This window comes from Silurus aristotelis (genome assembly GCF_946808225.1).
Source record: "Silurus aristotelis genome assembly, chromosome: 1".
Classification (NCBI taxonomy): domain Eukaryota; kingdom Metazoa; phylum Chordata; class Actinopteri; order Siluriformes; family Siluridae; genus Silurus; species Silurus aristotelis.
The window spans coordinates 8954623-8973605 of record NC_139574.1 but is presented as its reverse complement, the minus strand read 5'-3'; the positions used below and the strand labels follow the sequence as shown (position 1 = coordinate 8973605).

Sequence of the window (18983 nt, the reverse complement as noted above, 5' to 3'; positions counted from 1 at the left end):
GACTAAGTTTAGCACAGTGACAGTGTGAGTGTACTCACTGTGTACCGGATATACGATTTGTAGTGCGTTATAAAAATATTTTGTTTGGCGCATGCGTGAAACTGCTGCCACTTCCGTTTTTTTTTTTTTTTTTTAAGTCTAGCGGTATGGCTTCTTTAGCGTTTTAGCGTATTACCCAAATAGGTTCTAACAAATGTAAACGATTGAATAAAAATGTAACATGTATTTAATTGTATTTAATCAGTTGTAATTCATATACAAAACACACTTCCACAACACACTTCACGTATTATCTATATCGTCTCATATCATATCAATTACACTATTATACACTATAATATATACGTATATACTTTTATATACATAAATATAAAATATACATTACGAATAAAAGCACACGTCCGCGTTTAAACCACGTGACAACTTTGTTTTACAGTTACTATAGTGATATGACTGACGTTTTATTTAGCCAATCATCACGGGACATTCGGAAAGCTTCTGGCTAATTGGGTGCGAGGGGCGGGGCCGAGAAGTGACGTGGGTGGGGTTAGATAACGGCGTGTGTGTTGTGTGTGTGATGCTGTCAGAGTCACTTGAGAGATGGCGCAGTCGTAGCTGGACGGTCATCTCCAGTATTTACACTATATTTACCCACTTTCAAACGCGCGCACAAAGGACGAAAATACGTAAACAAGAGGAAAGACACTGCCGACCTCGGCCTCGGTGAGTTACTGCATAGCGACGGTTATTTATTTTTTCTGTGCAGCGGTTTTGTTTGTTTTTGTCAATGCGCATGCGCCGTGTACACTAGCAATATGATAGATATGGCATGCTTTCATAATGCTTTCAGACATCAGTCTGATCTAAAGTCAGATCGAAACCTGAATGTTGAACTGTGATGTAAGACTCCTTGTCTGTCTGTCTGTCTGTCTGTCTGTCTCTCTCTGTCTGTGTGTGTGTGTGTGTTGGAGTTAAAAAATGGCGATCACCAGTGTGCAGGCCCGAGCACTGCTGTACGTGTAGCCTGCGGTTAATATTACAGTGGGATTCCTTGAGGGCTTTACTGTCTCATATAGTGGATAAATACGAAAAACAAACGAAAAGGTCAACTAACCGATAAATAGACACGGAAGGTGCGTTGTTGTACGCATGCGCAATGCTTTGCTGTTTTAATAACAATATTAGCAACCGGCGTTAATGAATCGAATGACATTTGTGACATGTGGGAAGAAAAAGTCTCCAAATTACACATTTTCGTATTAGCTATCCCCTAACTACTTCTCCATTAACTAACTAGCTTAACTAACTAGTTACTAGCTATATGTTTTATCCTGCACCACAGAGCTTAGCTAATGCTAACGCCTTTCTTGTTGCACTCGACATTTAACCCCGAAACTAACGTTTACACCAAAACCACTGTCTTATTTAGTTAATTTTATCCCCTAAAATCGTAATCCTCTCTTTTTAAAATCATGAAAACAATGCAATAGAAATGTGTTAACAAGGGTCAGCGAGCTAAGGTAGCATCTTGCTGTGCTAGCAAACAGCCACTACCTTGCAAACGAGCTCTGCTGTTTATTTATACATTTATATTTCCACTTGACCCTGAATTAAGACATCAAATGTTTTAGGATATGATGTAAAATGTATTTGTTTTTTTAGAGTCGAGAATGCTAGCCGTGTTTATTTCTTAAGGTGTAATGTGATACTAGCTAGAATTGTGTTAAATAGACAAGTTTAGTGTTAAAATATAGTAAATATGTGTATAAAATAGCTCATTGTTACTAAATTTAATATTGAAGTTAATTGGAGACCTAGAAATATCAGACAGTGCATAATATTAGAAGTAACAACAGTCCATATGTGGACATTGCGAGTTTTTTCCAGCCCATAGACCAAAGACACATTTATTATTATTTGTTTATTTGCTTTCTGTGGACTTTGTATACAGACGATTATATCTGCTGATTGCTAAGATTTAGGCAAGTTGTGTTTTATTTAGTCCCAAGAGTCCGCATCACACACACACACACACACACAAACACACACTCTTTAGTATGTTTCCTCGCTCCAGGGTTGCTTTCACACCTATTAGTCTGTTTTGTGGGCAAAATCGGAGCGAAACGTATACGTTCGGTTTGGGTTTCGCTCTCACCGTGATGAAAAACCATGGGAAAAATGTTGTAGCGGGTTTATGAGGGTAAAAAGGTGCTCGTAAACACTCCGTTGGTCATTGCTTGAGAAATACGATCAATCTAACAAGCCTGTTTTTTTTTTTTTTTATCACGACAAATGTTGAGAAACTCTTGAAATAAATATATTTCAGATGCTAAAATCTGAAATATATGGCAGCTTTGATTTTAGGTTTGATTTTAGGTTTGATTAGACTCCACCAGAGTCTAATTCGAGTCAAATAGCTTTCAGACTTGCCGTGTAACTGCTCACTTGGAACCGGAGACCACTTCGCTGAGATGGTCTCGGACCACCCATTAGAGCCGCACTGAAGAAGAACCGCAAGATGAAGAACAAACTCAGAAGCCTGGAACAGGAAGTGACTCTGACTTTACCACCGTCCACAGTAGTCGTGTCCCCCCCCACTGTCTGTCTTTCCATCAGCTTAAGCTTCCATACTGCGAGGAAATCACTTCCAGCAAGCTGTCACATTCAAGCTCCTACACGGTTTATTTTGACTTCCTTGTCTCCAGCTTACTGTTTTCATGTTTCCAAGGAAACAGCTGTTGCGCGTTGCAGATGTGCGTCCCCGATCCCCGCGGTGTTCACCGGCAACACGGGCCAAAATAAAGAACTGCGCCACAGCCGCGTCCGAATGTCAGTTCCTACACAAACCTGGAGGCGATGAGAGTCTGTAAGTTGATCGTACGGTTTATACGTGTTGTACCGTAAATACCCACGGTAAACACGCGTCATTTTGTTTAGGTGTCTTCCTTAAAAAGCAACACCAGTGACTCGTATTCCTGTTGTCTTACCTTCCTTTTGCATGACTAATCTCTGGAAACATTGGACATAAATGCAGAAGGTCAAGCGCAGAAAAAAGTTTTCCGATTAATAGACGATTTGTTTGTGCTCACGTGGAAAAAAAAAAGCACACAACTCAAATTGCTTGCACGAGAAAACTTTTTTTCTCTCGCCAGCTGTTTGTCCTCGTATTCGTGCGTTCGAACGAGGCATTTCTAGAGGCTTCTCGATTAACCTCTGCTCTTTCTAAGGATGTCAGGAAGATGATCAGCATGACGTGGTGTGAAGTAGAGCTTCCATGTTACCACAATAGCGGCATGTTGTTTAATGTGTTTTTTTCCTCGTATACCACAGTAGGTTGCCAACAAAGTCACGTTTGTGTCTAGCAAAAGTGTTTGTGGTTACATTTTATGGACGTTAATGATATAAAAAAAAAAAAGTGGGAAGTGGTAGCTGAGTGGTTAATGCTCTGGGCTACTGAATGGGAAGGTCAAAGGTTCAAGTCCTGGTATCAGAATCAGCCTAAATGCAGGAAGTGAGCCAAACATGCTGTATATTTTGGGTTTCAGATCTTATTTTGTATTTTTTCTGTAAAGGCCACAAATCGAGGCAAAGGGCAGAGCTGCAGTTGGGTTTTATTTGTGTTCAGGAGAATTAGTGTAGAATTGTGTATTAAAAACTCATGCTCTTTATTAGTTGCAACTTTAAATACAGGTTTGTGTTTTCGGAAACAGTCCAAGGATGGAAAAGCACTGATGCGGGGAAAAGCACAGCAAGCCTGTAAATATGGTCAACGTGGAAAACGTCTTGAAAGAATGCAAAAAAAAAGGTTTTATATATAATTAACAAACTGCCCTTTTGCAAGCTATCATATATGTACTGTTGTAAAAAAAAAAAAAGCAGATCAAATGTGACTCGTGGATTCCGGTATCAGGTGTCACACACACATACGAATGAATGCTTGTATAATCCGACGTGACCCGAGCCAAGTTCGTCACACAAGCGCAGACGCCATAAAAACGACAGCGATCCGGATGCAAAGTTCACAATTGATGACCAAAACCAAGCCGACTGTGCCGTGCGATACTCGATAAGACATTGTAAATCTTTGCCATAGATCAAAGTTGCAACAAATGCCAAAAGTATTGGGACACTCGACTTTCCCGGCCATATGGGGTTTCTCTCCGGGTGTCTTATCACAAAATTGGGCAGGTGGTCATATTGTTATGCCTTGGTGTATATAGCTTTACTAGCTATATTCTCAGGAATGCCATTCAGAACAGTTGTAGTTCATTATGCCACTGATTCCCCAAGGTTTTGGTAACAGTTCTTTGAGATGCTCCTCCTTGTGGACATGATTGCATCATATAAGTGCTGCACATTCATGCCATAAATCTCCTCCCGTCACACCATATCACATAGATATTCTATCAGATTAGGATCCAGTCACCGAGAAGGTAGTCCGAGCTGCTGCATGATAACGCTGGAGGTGTTTTTAATATGTAGTTTATAATCTGAGAAAATTTGATTGTATTGAACAGTAGATTCGTCTGGTCAAGAATGGTCAAGTGAGTGGTATTAAAGCGCCCAATATATGTGGAGACAGCATCAAACCACCACCATCATCAGCAGCCTGAACTGTTAACACTGCACAAGTGAAGTATGGATTCATGTTCTTGATGCAGAATTCTGACCCTACAAACTGAATATCACAGCAGAAATCATGTTTCATCGGACCAGGCGATGGTTTTCTCATTAGCCATCCAGTTTCATGGAAAAGCTCCTCTTCGGGCTTCTACTGTTGTAGCCTCTCTTCCCGATTGGTTCTTTTCTGCTCACTATATTCGTAAAACAGCAGTTTTGAGTTCTTGTGATCTTCCTGCCAGTTTAAACACACCTGCTCAGTAACTTTCCACCTCCCACCATTAACCAATTGTGCCATTATTTTCCTCCTCCTTTTTTTTTTTTCTTTTTCTTTTGCACCATTATATCTGTAAGCCCTAGTAGAATGTTTGCTGAGATGCTGCAGTCACTTTGTTTTGTATTTGGGAGCAGTTGTTCCATACAAATGATTTCATTTGAAAGTTCATAATGTATGTATGAGTGCCTAATGGGGCTTTAGCTTACCTCACAGCCCAGACTAAGACGCACTTGACCATTGGTAACATGGACACAGCCCTTCTTTTGCCAAAATCTAAAGTCAAATTTATAACCCGTGCTTCCCGATATGATCTTTCTCTCCTCAGAGGGTGATTTTTAATTTAAGTTTGGGTCGAACACGGATTCTAAAGATCGTTTGATTGGGCAGAAAATGAGAAGTCGATCTGCATTATTGGTCGAGAGAGGTGCTATATTTTTAACGTGTATCTTCCAAATGCACATTTCGTCATTGTCATGCAGCGCATTAGTTTGTTGTGACATTAAGGCTAATGTATTAATACTGAAACGTTAATAATAAATGGAATTAAAATCTAATTTAATCCATTGTTGGTTGTACATTTACACTGGCTTCATTTAAAATAGTTGTTTTTGTGTTTCACGTTAAACAAGGTGACTCGAACACTCTTTCAGCTGTGCAAATGCTACTGCAGCATTATGTTGTTCTTGGCCAGTTCTTAAGTTCTGTGTTTTGTTCTCTCAACTGTCCTCCAAATCACTGAGCACTAAATTAATGGTCTGGGAAGCTTTGTCTTGCCCTCTGCAGAGTCCATACAGAGCAACGTTGACTGGAGTGTGACCGATCCACAGGAGCTGCTCTGCCTGTGAGGAGAAAACGAAAGCTGTTTGTCTGATTTTGAACTTGTAGCTGAATTACAAGTGCAATTCTTAAGGCTAGGGGGAGTGGTGGCTCCAGCGGTTAAGGCGCTGGGTTCCCGTTTGGGAGGTCTGGGGTTTAAGCCCCGGTATCGCCAAGCTGCCACTCTTGGGCCCTTGAGCAAGGCCCTTAACCCTCTATGCTCCGGGGGTCCCTTACGAGGGAAATATCAAGGTCCGTGACGTCGGAGTGACGTGGGGCCGCCTTCCCGTGGGCTCACCACCTGCAGGAGGGACCGTAAGGGACGGTGCTGTGGGGATTGGGCAGCAGTCGAAGGCGGGGGCCTGCTTAGACTGCTGCCCCCACGACCCGAATTACGGATAAGCAGGAGAAAATTAATGAATGAATTCTTAAGCCTTTGGGGATGTTTTGGAGTTTCCAGTTCATATTGTTCTTCAATTCTATGGTGTTCAGTGGAAATGATTACGAGCAGTTCATTTAGTCGGAAGATACTTCTGCATTTGTAAAAAGTTGCAAATTATTTGAATTGCGTAGTTCGGATTATTTTTGCATTCAAAGCGTCACGTAGACGTTCCTCTTTCAGTGAATCGATCGCATTTAGCACAAAATCCGATCTTGTTCGTATAGTACGGGTGTGAAATGTTGCAAAACAGACACGAACAATGCAAGTTATAATGTCTATGTAATTGAGAGAGTAATGTCATGGACAACATGCTCTCATCAAAAAAGGCTTTGTTTCTTATTCCTGATCAATTCACAGTTTAAAAAGCTGTTTCGTGGCGAATTTAATGCAGTATGTGGGTAAATTTTGTCTTCACTTCAGTCAGCTCTTTTAAAAATAAGTGTGGCTTATCGGGCGATCTGAATTCACATGACGAGTATCTGATGAGTCAGGAAATCCCGACTCAGCTTACGACTGTAGCGGATAAGCGATTAGCTTGTGACCTATCAACTCAATATTCTGTCATTGGTTCAATCTCTAAATATGTTCATGATCTTCCTCTACAGTTTTTTTTTTTTTCAAACCTCAACATGTTAAAAAAAAAAAAGTTCTGGATGTTCATGCTGGATGGACAATTATGAGACTCTTATGGGACTGTTTTTATAGGATTCTGGTAAGAAGCCTACAGTGAGATTGAATGCTTGATTTAGTAAAATATAGGCTAAATTGCCTAATGCTAAATTAGTGGTGTAAATATCCTCTGTGCGGAAGTGTAAATGAAGATTCACAGAATTGATGTACTGTATACATCACACTTTATGCATTCTACAGTCTAGTAATTGTATTTTGGAAAAGTAGCAGGTCTGAAATGAAAGACACTGTTGAAATGTTTTAAGCTTATTGTTCACTCAGTTGCAAATGGCAGATGCACGTAATGGCTAGTTTTAGCACAATACACAACCAGCGAAACATGTATATGTCAGCACCTGGTAGCCCCTGCCCCCTCGTCGCCGAGCCTGGTAGCCCCTGCCCCCTCGTCGCCGAGCCTGGTAGCCCCTGCCCCCTCGTCGCCGAGCCTGGTAGCCCCTGCCCCCTCGTCGCCGAGCCTGGTAGCCCCTGCCCCCTCGTCGCCGAGCCTGGTAGCCCCTCTCTAAACTTTTACTACTCTATTTGTATTTGGTAATTTGGAGAATCAATGTTATTAATGATCCAATTGATTTAATTTAATTTGTTTTAAGGGCGGGGGAGTGGTGGCTCCAGTGGTTAAGGCGCTGGGTTACCGATCCGAGGGTCGGGGGTTCAAGCCCCGGTATCGCCAAGCTGCCACTCTTGGGCCCTTGAGCAAGGCCCTTAACTCTCTATGCTCCAGGGGACTCTTACGAGAAAAATAAATCGAGGACCGTGACGTCGGAGCGACGTGGGGCCGCCTTCCCGTGGGCTCACCACCTGCAGGAAGGACCGTAAGGGACCGGTGCTGAGAGGATTGGGCAGCAGTCGAAGGCGGGGGCCTTGACAGCCCGATCCCTGGACACGGAGAAGTGTCTGGGGAATCTGCTTAGGCTGCTGCCCCCGCGACCCGAATTACGGATAAGCGGGAGAAAAATAATAATGATGTTTTAAGGGCTCCAGTACCCTTTGCAGCAAAACACACCCAAATCTTCTGTGTTTCACAGTTTAGTTGGTATTTAGTTGGGGTGGAAAATTTCCTATGGGAACCAAGATAGACATCTTCTTGACATTATTTTGTGTGTAGGATTTAAGAAATGGTGTGTGTTATGTTATGGAGAAATGCACAAGGCATGTAGGTGTGGCCTCAGTATCCCTGCAATAAGTGTGCTGTGTGCATGTGAATGATGTACGTGCAGAGAGAGACACAACGTTACATGACCTACTTGCCAAACAAATTGTATGGTAACATGCCATTTTATGAAGCTGTTTATGTAAACTTCTGACCTTATCTAAACCGTTTAGTGCAGTTCCAATCATAACACACAAAATAAGAATCTCAGGCTTGCGGTTTGCAGTGAGTGCTGGAACAGTGCTTTTTTTCTTTCTTTCTTTTTTTCTTTCTTTCTTTTTTTCTTTCTTTCTTTCTTTCTTTTTTTCTTTCTTTCTTTTTTTCTTTCTTTCTTTCTTTCTTTTTTTCTTTCTTTCTTTCTTTCTTTTTTTCTTTCTTTCTTTCTTTCTTTCTTTTTTTCTTTCTTTCTTTCTTTCTTTCTTTTTTTCTTTCTATCCTACTTTCTTTCTTTCTATCCTACTTTCTTTCTTTCTATCCTACTTTCTTTCTTTCTATCCTACTTTCTTTCTTTCTATCCTACTTTCTTTCTTTCTATCCTACTTTCTTTCTTTCTTTCTTTCTTTCTTTCTTTCTTTCTTTCTTTCTTTCTTTCTTTCTTTCTTTCTTTCTTTCTTTCTTTCTTTCTTTCTTTCTTTTGGAAACCTGTGTTATCAGTGCTAAAATATTTAGTAAGATTATCTTAACCCACTACTCTGCTATAATAATAGGTTTTATTTGCAGTTATTATAGAATCATGGGACAAGTTAGTTCCTGTTCGCACTTGCTTCAGAAGTTGTAAACACAGTCAGATCTGAGATCTCGATAACAAGATGGTGTGGAATGCTGTATCTTTGTGTGTATACCATATCAGTTTGATTTAGTTTACTTTACTTAATGAAGGTGAATAAATTAGAGGGGAAAAAGTACCAGTTTCTGTGAAGATTGTTAGATTTACAGTGATGAAAATAAGTATTTGAACACCCTGCTATTTTGCAAGTTCTCCCACTTAGAAATCATGGAGGGGTCTGAAATTGTCATCGTAGGTGCATGTCCACTGTGAGAGACATAATCTAAAAAAAAAAAATCCAGAAATCACAATATATGATTTTTAAACTATTTTGCAGCTGTATCATACAAATAATAAGTATTTGAACACCTGTATATCAGCTAGAATTCTGACCCTCAAAGACCTGTTAGTCTGCCTTTAAAATGTCCACCTTCACTACATTTATTATCCTAAATTAGATGCACCTGTTTGAGGTCGTTAGCTGCATAAAGACACCTGTCCACCCCGTACAATCAGTAAGAATCCGACTACTAACATGGCCAAGACCAAAGAGCTGTCCAAAGACAGTAGAGACAAAATTGTACACCTCCACAAGGCTGGAAAGGGCTACGGGGAAATTGCCAAGCAGCTTGGTGAAAAAAGGTCCACTGTTGGAGCAATCATTAGAAAATGGAAGAAGCTAAACATGACTGTCAATCTCCCTCGGACTGGGGCTCCATGCAAGATCTCACCTCGTGGGGTCTCAATGATCCTAAGAAAGGTGAGAAATCAGCCCAGAACTACACGGGAGGAGCTGGTCAATGACCTGAAAAGAGCTGGGACCACCGTTTCCAAGGTTACTGTTGGTAATACACTAAGACGTCATGGTTTGAAATCATGCATGGCACGGAAGGTTCCCCTGCTTAAACCAGCACATGTCCAGGCACGTCTTAAGTTTGCCAGTGACCATTTGGATGATCCAGAGGAGTCATGGGAGAAAGTCATGTGGTCAGATGAGACCAAAATAGAACTTTTGGGTCATAATTCCACTAAACGTGTTTGGAGGAAGAAGAAGGATGAGTACCATCCCAAGAACACCATCCCTACTATGAAGCATGGGGGTGGTAGCATCATGCTTTGGGGGTGTTTTTCTGCACATGGGACAGGGCGACTGCACTGTATTAAGGAGAGGATGACCGGGGCCATGTATTGCGAGATTTTGGGGAACAACCTCCTTCCCTCAGTTAGAGCATTAAAGATGGGTCCAGGCTGGGTCTTCCAACATGACAATGACCCGAAGCACAAGGCCAGGATAATCAAGGAGTGGCCCTGTAAGAAGCATATCAAGGTTCTGGCGTGGCCTAGCCAGTCTCCAGACCTAAACCCAATAGAGAATCTTTGGAGGGAGCTCAAACTCCGTGTTTCTCAGTGACAGGCCAGAAACCTGACTGATCTAGAGAAGATCTGTGTGAAGGAGTGGGCCAAAATCCCTCCTGCAGTGTGTGCAAACCTGGTGAAAAACTACAGGAAACGTTTGACCTCTGTAATTGCAAACAAAGGCTACTGTACCAAATATTAACATTGACTTTCTCAGGTGTTCAAATACTTGTTTGCAGCTGTATCTTACTAATAAATAGTTTAAAAATCATACATTGTGATTTCTGGATTTTGTGGACACAGTGGACATGCACCTACGATGACAATTTCAGACCCCTCCATGATTTTTAAGTGGGAGAACTTGCTAAATAGCAGGGTGTTCAAATACTTACTGATTTTCCTCACTGTATATATATTACACACACACACACACATTATTTCTATTACCTTATTATTATTGCGTGTCTCTATCTCTCTCTCTCTCTCTCTCTCTCTCTCTCTCTCTATGACTCGATTAATCATTGGAGTAATCAGTAGAATACTTGATTACTAAAAATTATCTATAGCTGCAGCCCTTAAAATATAAATATAAAAAAAAATATATATATATATATATATTTATAATTAAAAAAAATAAATAAATAAAACAAGGTTCCCTGGTTGTCTAGTGGTTAGGATTCGGTGCTCTAAACGCTGTGGCCCGGGTTCGATCCCCGGTCAGGGAACCAACCCCAGCTACTCTTAGTGCTGGTCCCAAGCCCGGATAAATGGGGAGGGTTGCGTTAGGAAGGGCATCCAGCATAAAAACATGTGCCAAATCAAACAAGTGGATCTATCTATCTATATCTCGCTATCTATCTATCTATCTATCTATCTATCTATCTATCTATCTATCTATCTATCTATCTATCTATCTATCTATCTATCTATCTATCTATCTATAATATATAATATGCTTTTTTTTTTTTTTTTTTTCTTTCTTTCTGAAAACAAGCTGTGTCCTCATGTTGTACGTCTCTTTTCACTTCAGCAAGATTGAGGTGCACATTTGGACATCTTACCAAAAGCTTTTATTTCTTTTAAATTTCATTTTTCAGTCGTTCCTGTGCACTTTCTCTAAAAGTGTTTGTCTGAATTTGGTCTATAGAACAGATTAGAGCTGATGTGTAGAGAACCAGTTTGCACTGGTTTGCCAGAGAGTGCATGTAATCAGTTATAGTTTCACATGAGCGAGCGGAGCGTTATTTTTATCATCAGCATGTTGAACAAGTGGACGTCTGATGCAACACTAAGACTGCTGATGGCTTATTAATTACAGCCTGTTGTTTAGAAATGTGTAATAATACAGACTTATTTTAACAGTTCACTGGGGCGAGTTCTCACTTAAAAACTACACCAGAACTGCAGTCAGATATTTTTCAACCTACCAACAAAAATGTCAGAAGCTTAAATATTAATGTGGAGTGACCAATAACAGGTGAAGCTCTGCCCAGTTTCACACATCTTTTTATTTAGTAATGGTTTGGCTGCTGCTCAAATCTCATCTCAGTATTAGTTCAGTTTTTATTTGTTTAGCATTTTTAACAAAGGAGATTTTCCCAAAGCAGCTTTAGCGTTTAATGGATTGAGAATAACATTTTAGTATCATAAATTAATCCAAATTTGTTTTCCCAAATGAGTGAGCGACTTTGGAAAGAAAAAGATAATATGAGGAATAAACCAATAAGAATATGTTTCTTGTCTGGGTGATACCGAATGTCCATTTATCGTAGTTTCATCATAGTGGAGGTTGTGAACTGTTCACTGATGGAGACTCGGGTGCAAAACTGTTCATTTGCAGCCCCAAGCCACTTTAATAAGCTGTTTATATTAATTACAGTCCACATCCAGCTCCATGGTGCTTGGGGTTAACCCTCTACAGTAACCTTGCGGATCTTTAGGCTGTTTATGAAGAGCCGCACTCTGGCGCATTTACTGGCTGGCCTTCGATTCAAGAAGTTTGTTTAGAAGTAAGGCATCAAAATATATTGCAGAATTCAAAAGAAGGCTGCAGGAAAATGAAACGCTAAGTTGCATACATTTTTGAAATAAAAGCAATTCAGCGTTTCATTTTCCTGCACATCATCTTTTTGTTTATTTTTAATTATTTATTATTTGAGAGAGGTTTCTGCTACAGATACAACATGAGAGAACCTTTACTCCACATACACGCTGTGGTTTAGATCTGTGGATTTGCATCTTACACATCACAGTCTGGTGAAAAAACCGAAGATACCTAAAGAAAATATGTTCGTAAGTGTGGTTTGTTACTCCAGGTCACTCCTGGTCTTGTCGTTTGTCCCCTGCTGTGTATGTGTGTATATGGACGTTGGTTGTGATTCAGTGTGTGTCTCAGTGCTGTGAGCAGACATGCGGTTTTACTCGAATGTCCATATGAACAAACTGACTTGTTTTGGTCACGATTTCGTAGTCAAAAACTAACTAGGTCTCAGGATCGGGACTTGAAATCTCCGATTTTCACTCGGGTCGGATTATTTTGTGATTACCGTTATCAGAGCCGTGTACTGGAAACGCAGCGTCCTGTCAGTAGCAGAACCTAATGTACTGAAAGTGCGTTTAGAGTGATTAGTCATCTAATGTGGGAAGAGCGCTGCCTCTGCGAAATGTAAAAGACTTTCTGGCCTGAAGAGTCAGTTTGTTGTGTTCGATGGAGGAGGCACTCAGCGATTCATGTTATTAAAACGTGAGCCAGACTGTTCGCTCCATCACGACATGGAGTCCGGGGTCCTCTACGTTTTTGCCTTTAAGTGGAGTCCATGTTCTGCAGTCTTTGAAACAAAATGTTAAATATTGAGTAGTTTTCCCATACTGTGTTATTGTTGCTCATGGCGGCAGTGAAGAAATCAGTGTAATAAAGAAGGCATTCACAAGCGGAGATTGTAACATGCTTTATCTTGAACACAGGATTGGGGGAAATCTGAGGTAAATCACCTCAGATTCTCACCCGTGGACTTGATTATAGGTTTAGTCAAGTCAAGTTTATTTCTATAGCGCTTTTCACAACAGACATTGTCTCAAAGCAGCTTTACAGAAATCAACAGTGAAGGTGAATGGTGTGCATTTATCCCTGATGAGCAGCCATGGTGACTGTGGCAAGGAAAAACTCCCTTAGATGTTATGAGAGAAACCTTGAGAGGAACCAGACTCAAAAGGGGAACCCATCCTCATTTTAGTGACATTAAGAGTTTGATCATAAATCTTTCAACAATACAGAACACTGGAGAGAGAGAACTAACATGAGTACTGGAGTATAAGATTATAAGTGATGTTCTTTTTACAGCCTTATACAGTCTATATGGTTAGTAGCTCCTAGTTTTATAAGCTCAGCATTTGTGATCATCACAGATCCAGCATCAGCTTCTCCATGCCAGAGCCTTTAAACACTCCAGGAGGTCCAATGTCAAAACTCCACACATGTAGCGGGATCCAAATGGCACTGGTACGTCTCTAGATGGTTCGGGATGTTTGCGAGTTCGGCATCTACTTTTTCAAAGGTCCATAATCTTCACGAGGTGGGAGGAGACTGGAGCTGGCCAAACCTCAGGGTGTCTCGGGATGGGGAGAGAAAGAGAAGCAGTGGAGAGAAATTAGGGTAGCTGCTGTTCATCATATTAACAGCACAAGTTGATAATGTGCATGTGATCAGATGTTCTGGAGCACAAAGTTATGATATGTGATGTGTGTTATGTGTAGGCTTTGCTAAAAAGATATGTTTTTAATCTACACTTAAACTGGGAGAGTGTATCTGAACCCCGAACACTGTCAGGAAGACTATTCCAGAGTTTAGGAGCTAAATGTGAAAATGCTCTACCACCTTTAGTGGACTTTGCTATTCTAGAAACTACTAGAAGCCCAGAGTTTTAAGATCTCAAGGAGCGTGATGGATTGTAGCGTGTTAGAAGACTGGAGAGATACATGGGAGCCAAACCATTTAGTGCTTTATAAGTGAGTAGCAGTAGTTTGTAGTCTATTCGAAACCTAACCGGAAGCCAATGTAGGGACGATAAGATTGGGGTTATGTGGTCATATTTTCTTGACCTTGTAAGAATTCTGGCTGCTGCATTCTGAACTAACTGAAGCTTGTTTATTAATGATGCATAATGAGTGTTTAGAGACACTGTTTTTTTTTTTCATGCGCATTCGTTTTTTTAAAAGCCAAGCAAGTTTTTACCAACTTCTGCATCAGTGTGGAAAGAAACAAGACACGTACAATGCATCTGTATTCAGCTAGTTTAACAATTAAAAATCACTTCTTTATTGTTACTGTGCAAGATGTTAATATCATTTTGGTAGAACGTATAATATTTGAAAGAACGGATGTGCCCTTCATGTCGGATTAGACACCGAAGAACCTGGATTTGTAGTCGAAGACTATGACTTTAATCTGCCGTTACTTTGTAGCATTTCAACTGTCTTAAACCTTTTCAATACGCGAAGCAGTGTGAATTGTGTGCGTGTGTTTCATATCTCTACTAATAATGAAGCTGTTGGGGTTTCATTCATCGTGCTGTTCTTCGTTATATATCTTTTTTTTTTTTTACGTTTTCTTGTTCAAGTCGTCAGATTAAGCTCGTCACAGCCCATTTATCCAAATCTTTATTTATCATGTAGGTTAAACGACAAAGAATTTATGAAACGTTTGCAATATTATTCATTTTACCTTCTCTATATCACTGTAACTGCTATTATGGTTGCAGTTATGGGTAAATCAGCACAAATAATTTAGAAACCCTGATTATGCGGAGCAGAAGTTCTACCCGAACACTTTCCACCCTGATCAAGATTCTTGATCAACATTACTGTAGCTAGCGTTCTGTCTACTACGACAACTCAACAAACCATGTCGGATTATACATTGAAGATGTATAATGTATTGACTTAAAGAAAATGACTGTTCTGTCTGTAGCTTGTAGCTAGATTTAATCCTTTTTACACATGAAGCAGAGCGAATTGCATGCATTTGTACCTTGTTTTTACTACTATTGAAGCTGTTGTGTTTTATTTATTGTGCTGCTCTTCGTTATATTTTTATATTAACATTTAATATATAATTGTATTTTTCTGTATAATTTTATATATATATTTTTTATTATATATAATTTATGTACATTTTTTTATTTTATTTTTTTATTGTTATTACAGACGTTCCCCACTTTACGAACTTTCGCTGATACGAAGAAACCTGCCCTTAAAGTTAAATTTGTCGAAAAAAATTCAAAAAGGTCTAAAAGCTAATCGTTGACCATAACGAGTCTACACGATGTGCACTGGACTCGAGCGAACGAGCACGGTAACAATTTATGCAAATTCATGCTTCGAAACGTAACTCGTTCGTAAGGTGGGGAGTGTCTGTATTTGAACTTTTTCTATGTGCTTATGCGCTATTATGGTTACCCATCCATCCCTCCCTCCCTCCCTCTCTCCCTCCATCTCTTAGTGAGTAGTAACGGTGCCAGCATTGCTAATCCTCTGAACCCTCTCTTCATCTCCTCTGCTATCGGTGTTCACTCGCTTTGGCCTAATTGGGTTTTTCTTAAGCTGCTTGATTTCTGCTCATATTCGAGCGTCTTTCTCCTTCTCCATCTCTGTCTCTTTACTTCCCTCCTTCTTTTTCCCCCTCCTGCTCCTCTTCCTCCTACACATTCACTCCTTATCACACTGAGTGCTAATGAAGCTGCATGTTGTTACCCCTGTGGTGGTGGTGGTGGTGGTGGTGGTGGTGGTGTTGATGTTTTGCATTATAGTCATGCTCTGTTGCAGTCTGGTGTTTACTTTTCTTGCGATTGTTCTTAACAACCTGCTTTCCTCTTTGGTTGTAGTGGTAGCCATGGGCCATGGTGTGGGCTGAGGACCCGGAGGGCTTTAAACACACCTACTGTAAGTAACCCAAGAGAACCTTGTCCTGAATGTGTTTGAAAACCTTGCACGTGTCGTGACGCAACCCTCGTCGTGATCGCACCACCGAGCAACGTCGCGACGGATGCGCACAAATTCAAGCAGTTTTATTTATACCATGTTTAATTATGTTGGCTGGTTAGAGATCTTAACGATCTTAATATGATCATTTTTGGTGTAGAAATCCGGCAAAGGCTCCGTGTTGGAATGAGGTGCTTTTAGGGAAGATTAGACTTGCACATAGCAACGCTCTGAATCGGGCCATTTTTCAATAAGCCTTTGGGGTGCTTTTATTTTTAATCAGAAGTTTCTTGGAACTTCATGTAGCAACCTAGCAACCACGTTGAATATCATAGCAACCATCCAGGTTAATATAATAAAGACCTAATAATCTGCTGGGTTGGCTTAACAACATCTGAAATACCATAGTCACCATCCAACAACACCCTCGCATAGCACCGCAATCATGCGAGTTGGTGTAGAAACTGCACCACAAAGCCCAAACAACCACCTGGGTTGGCATAGCAACACTAGCAGCCTCTTGGCATAACATTAGCAATCAACCAGTAACACCGGGCAACAGCAGGGCAAAAAAAAACAAAAAACGATTAGTGTAATAGCCGAATAGCAACACCCCAACAACCAGCTAGGTTGCCATAGCAACCTGGAACACCGTAGTAAAATTTTTAACATTAGGAATATTATTTATATAAAATTGAAATGAATAAACGCAACTATAAATTGATTAAAAAGCATTTGATGATTTTACTAATGATAAGGAATGTAGCCATTTGGCTCCATAGTTGAGGAGTAAGAGGAATAAAACACTGGGGAAATAATCTCCTCTGGAGTGGTAATGTATACGGTTGCAAAGGGGCGGAAAATTTCCAGGAACTTTCTATGGAAACTTCATCTTTACAGATGAAGTTTCCATAGAAAGTTCCTGGAAATTTTCCGGTGTTTTACGGGAATTGATAAAAACATTTGGGGAAATTGATATAAACTGTATCTCATACAAACATCAATATAAACACTTTGGCCCTAAACTGACATGCACGCAAACTAATACAGATTTATTATTTATTTATTATTATTATTTAGTACAATTGTGTTGCATATTTGCAATGTAATGTATATAATGTTATATAATTTGCATGAATGCTCATACAGATGGACATTTTTGGACATTATTTTGTGTCCAGGATTATAGAAATGATGTGTGTTATGTGTTTGGAGGAATGCACATTGCATGTAGGGGGCGTGGCCCCAGAAAATTGACCAAATTGCCCACTGAAATTGACCAAAAATTCGCCTGCAGGATTTTGTTTCCCACATACATTAAAGTTCCCATTTATAGGCCAGCCTGCAATTTTGTAATTCTCTTCCCAATTTATTCCCGTTAATTCCTATGGAAAGTTTCCAGTCTTGAAAATCTCTAAATAATAATGAATCTAGCCATAAGCTCATAGCTGTGGAGTAAGAGGAATAAAACACTGGTGTGCTCTTATTGGTAGAGAATTTGCTCTGGAGTGGTAATGATACATCGGGTACATTATTTACTCCGCTATTTTTCTCGCTATAACCACACACCTTTGTGTTTTATTCCTTTCATGAAAAAAAAGAGTTGTTCAGTGAACTGTACACCATCGATTATTGAACCCTTCAGAGAAATCTGAAGCAATAGGAGTGCTAGTGTGAATACAGGATACAGATGAGTAATAGGATCTCTTTTGACCTTATGACTAACAGCTGATCTCTCAGTCATCTTCAGTCATAACCATTCGGTTTCTTAAACAGTGCTGTGAATAAGTTTTAAATAAAAAAATGATCGTCATATTTAAAAAAAAATCTCCCAATGACTTACATTTTGAAAGAATCCCCATGTACAGCCAATAATTGTGTAACTTTCCTCCAGGAAACAATAATCTGCTGAACCCCTACGATAATGTACAACTATCATACGTTCGCGAGCGAGAAGGAGACTGAGATAAACAACTCGGTCTGTCTCTGATGTCATGATTTATTTTTTGTCTCTGATTGTAGTGCAGAACTTCAGAAGATGTGTATGTTCGCCTTTCTTTCTGTGTTTTCCTTTGCATGCATAATTGATGTTTGAAATTTTAGGCTTCCACGTCTGTGTATGACATGGCCACGGCTCTATCCAGATCAGACTGTCGCAATAACCACGGAAGGACAGATCAGCTCCATGCCATCGGTAAGGACAGAGGGTTTGTACATGTGACAGAAACAACAAAAGGAGGCTTACGAAAGCATTTCTTCTTTAGTTATCACAAACATTTCCACAAATATTTTTTTATTCTCGCCTCACAGACCAGTTTCAATAATAATTTGTATATTATGTTCGGGTTGTTATGGTACGCACAATTCATGAAATTGGTTACATTTCGGTGCGGTTTTGTGGGAAAAAAAATGCAAAACATAATTGCTCGTCGTATTTTTTTTAATGCAGTTTATTATTTTTAACCTTCCTGAACATGAGCAACAGTTAACATTTTTAAAAACAATTTAAAATAAAATGTCGGCTTGGCTCGAGAATATCTAAAATATTTTATAAAAATAAAATGAATAAAAAATAGAATAATTCAAATGAATGCATTAGACTTGTTTAATTGTATTGATGAAATTATTGAAATGATTACATGTGCACAAACAAAATTGATTCAGTTAAATAAAATAAATAAAAATAATAAAATAATTGTTTTTGTTAGACCCCAGTTGAGTAATACAGGTGTGTGTGTGTGTGTGTGTGTGTGTGTGTGTGTGTGTGTGTGTGTGTGTGTTTTACATTTAATATTCAACTTCTAATCTTTTTTTTTTTTACTTATTTCAGCATACTTTAACTTTTTGTCCTTTGTTCATTTATTCCCTCGATATGTGGAATTTCTCCTTTTTA

At 39.7% G+C, this 18983-nt stretch overlaps 1 protein-coding gene across 4 annotated transcripts in view; it reads left to right on the top strand.

The window, feature by feature from the left end:
- The first annotated feature begins 533 nt into the window (after nucleotides 1-533).
- wwp1 (WW domain containing E3 ubiquitin protein ligase 1) overlaps nucleotides 534-18983 on the top strand; it is a 44224-nt gene continuing 25774 nt past the window's right edge. Inside the window, exons 1-3 of one of the 4 annotated variants that reach the window (XM_083545272.1) lie at nucleotides 534-723; nucleotides 15994-16051; nucleotides 18194-18284. In XM_083545272.1, coding sequence (XP_083401398.1) covers nucleotides 578-723; nucleotides 15994-16051; nucleotides 18194-18284 — 295 coding nt within the window. In that variant the 5' untranslated portion in view covers nucleotides 534-577. Of the gene's footprint in view, nucleotides 724-959; nucleotides 1105-15993; nucleotides 16052-18193; nucleotides 18285-18983 lie in introns of those variants that run through there. The other 3 variants (XM_083545273.1, XM_083545274.1, XM_083545275.1) reach the window with 3 other exon arrangements.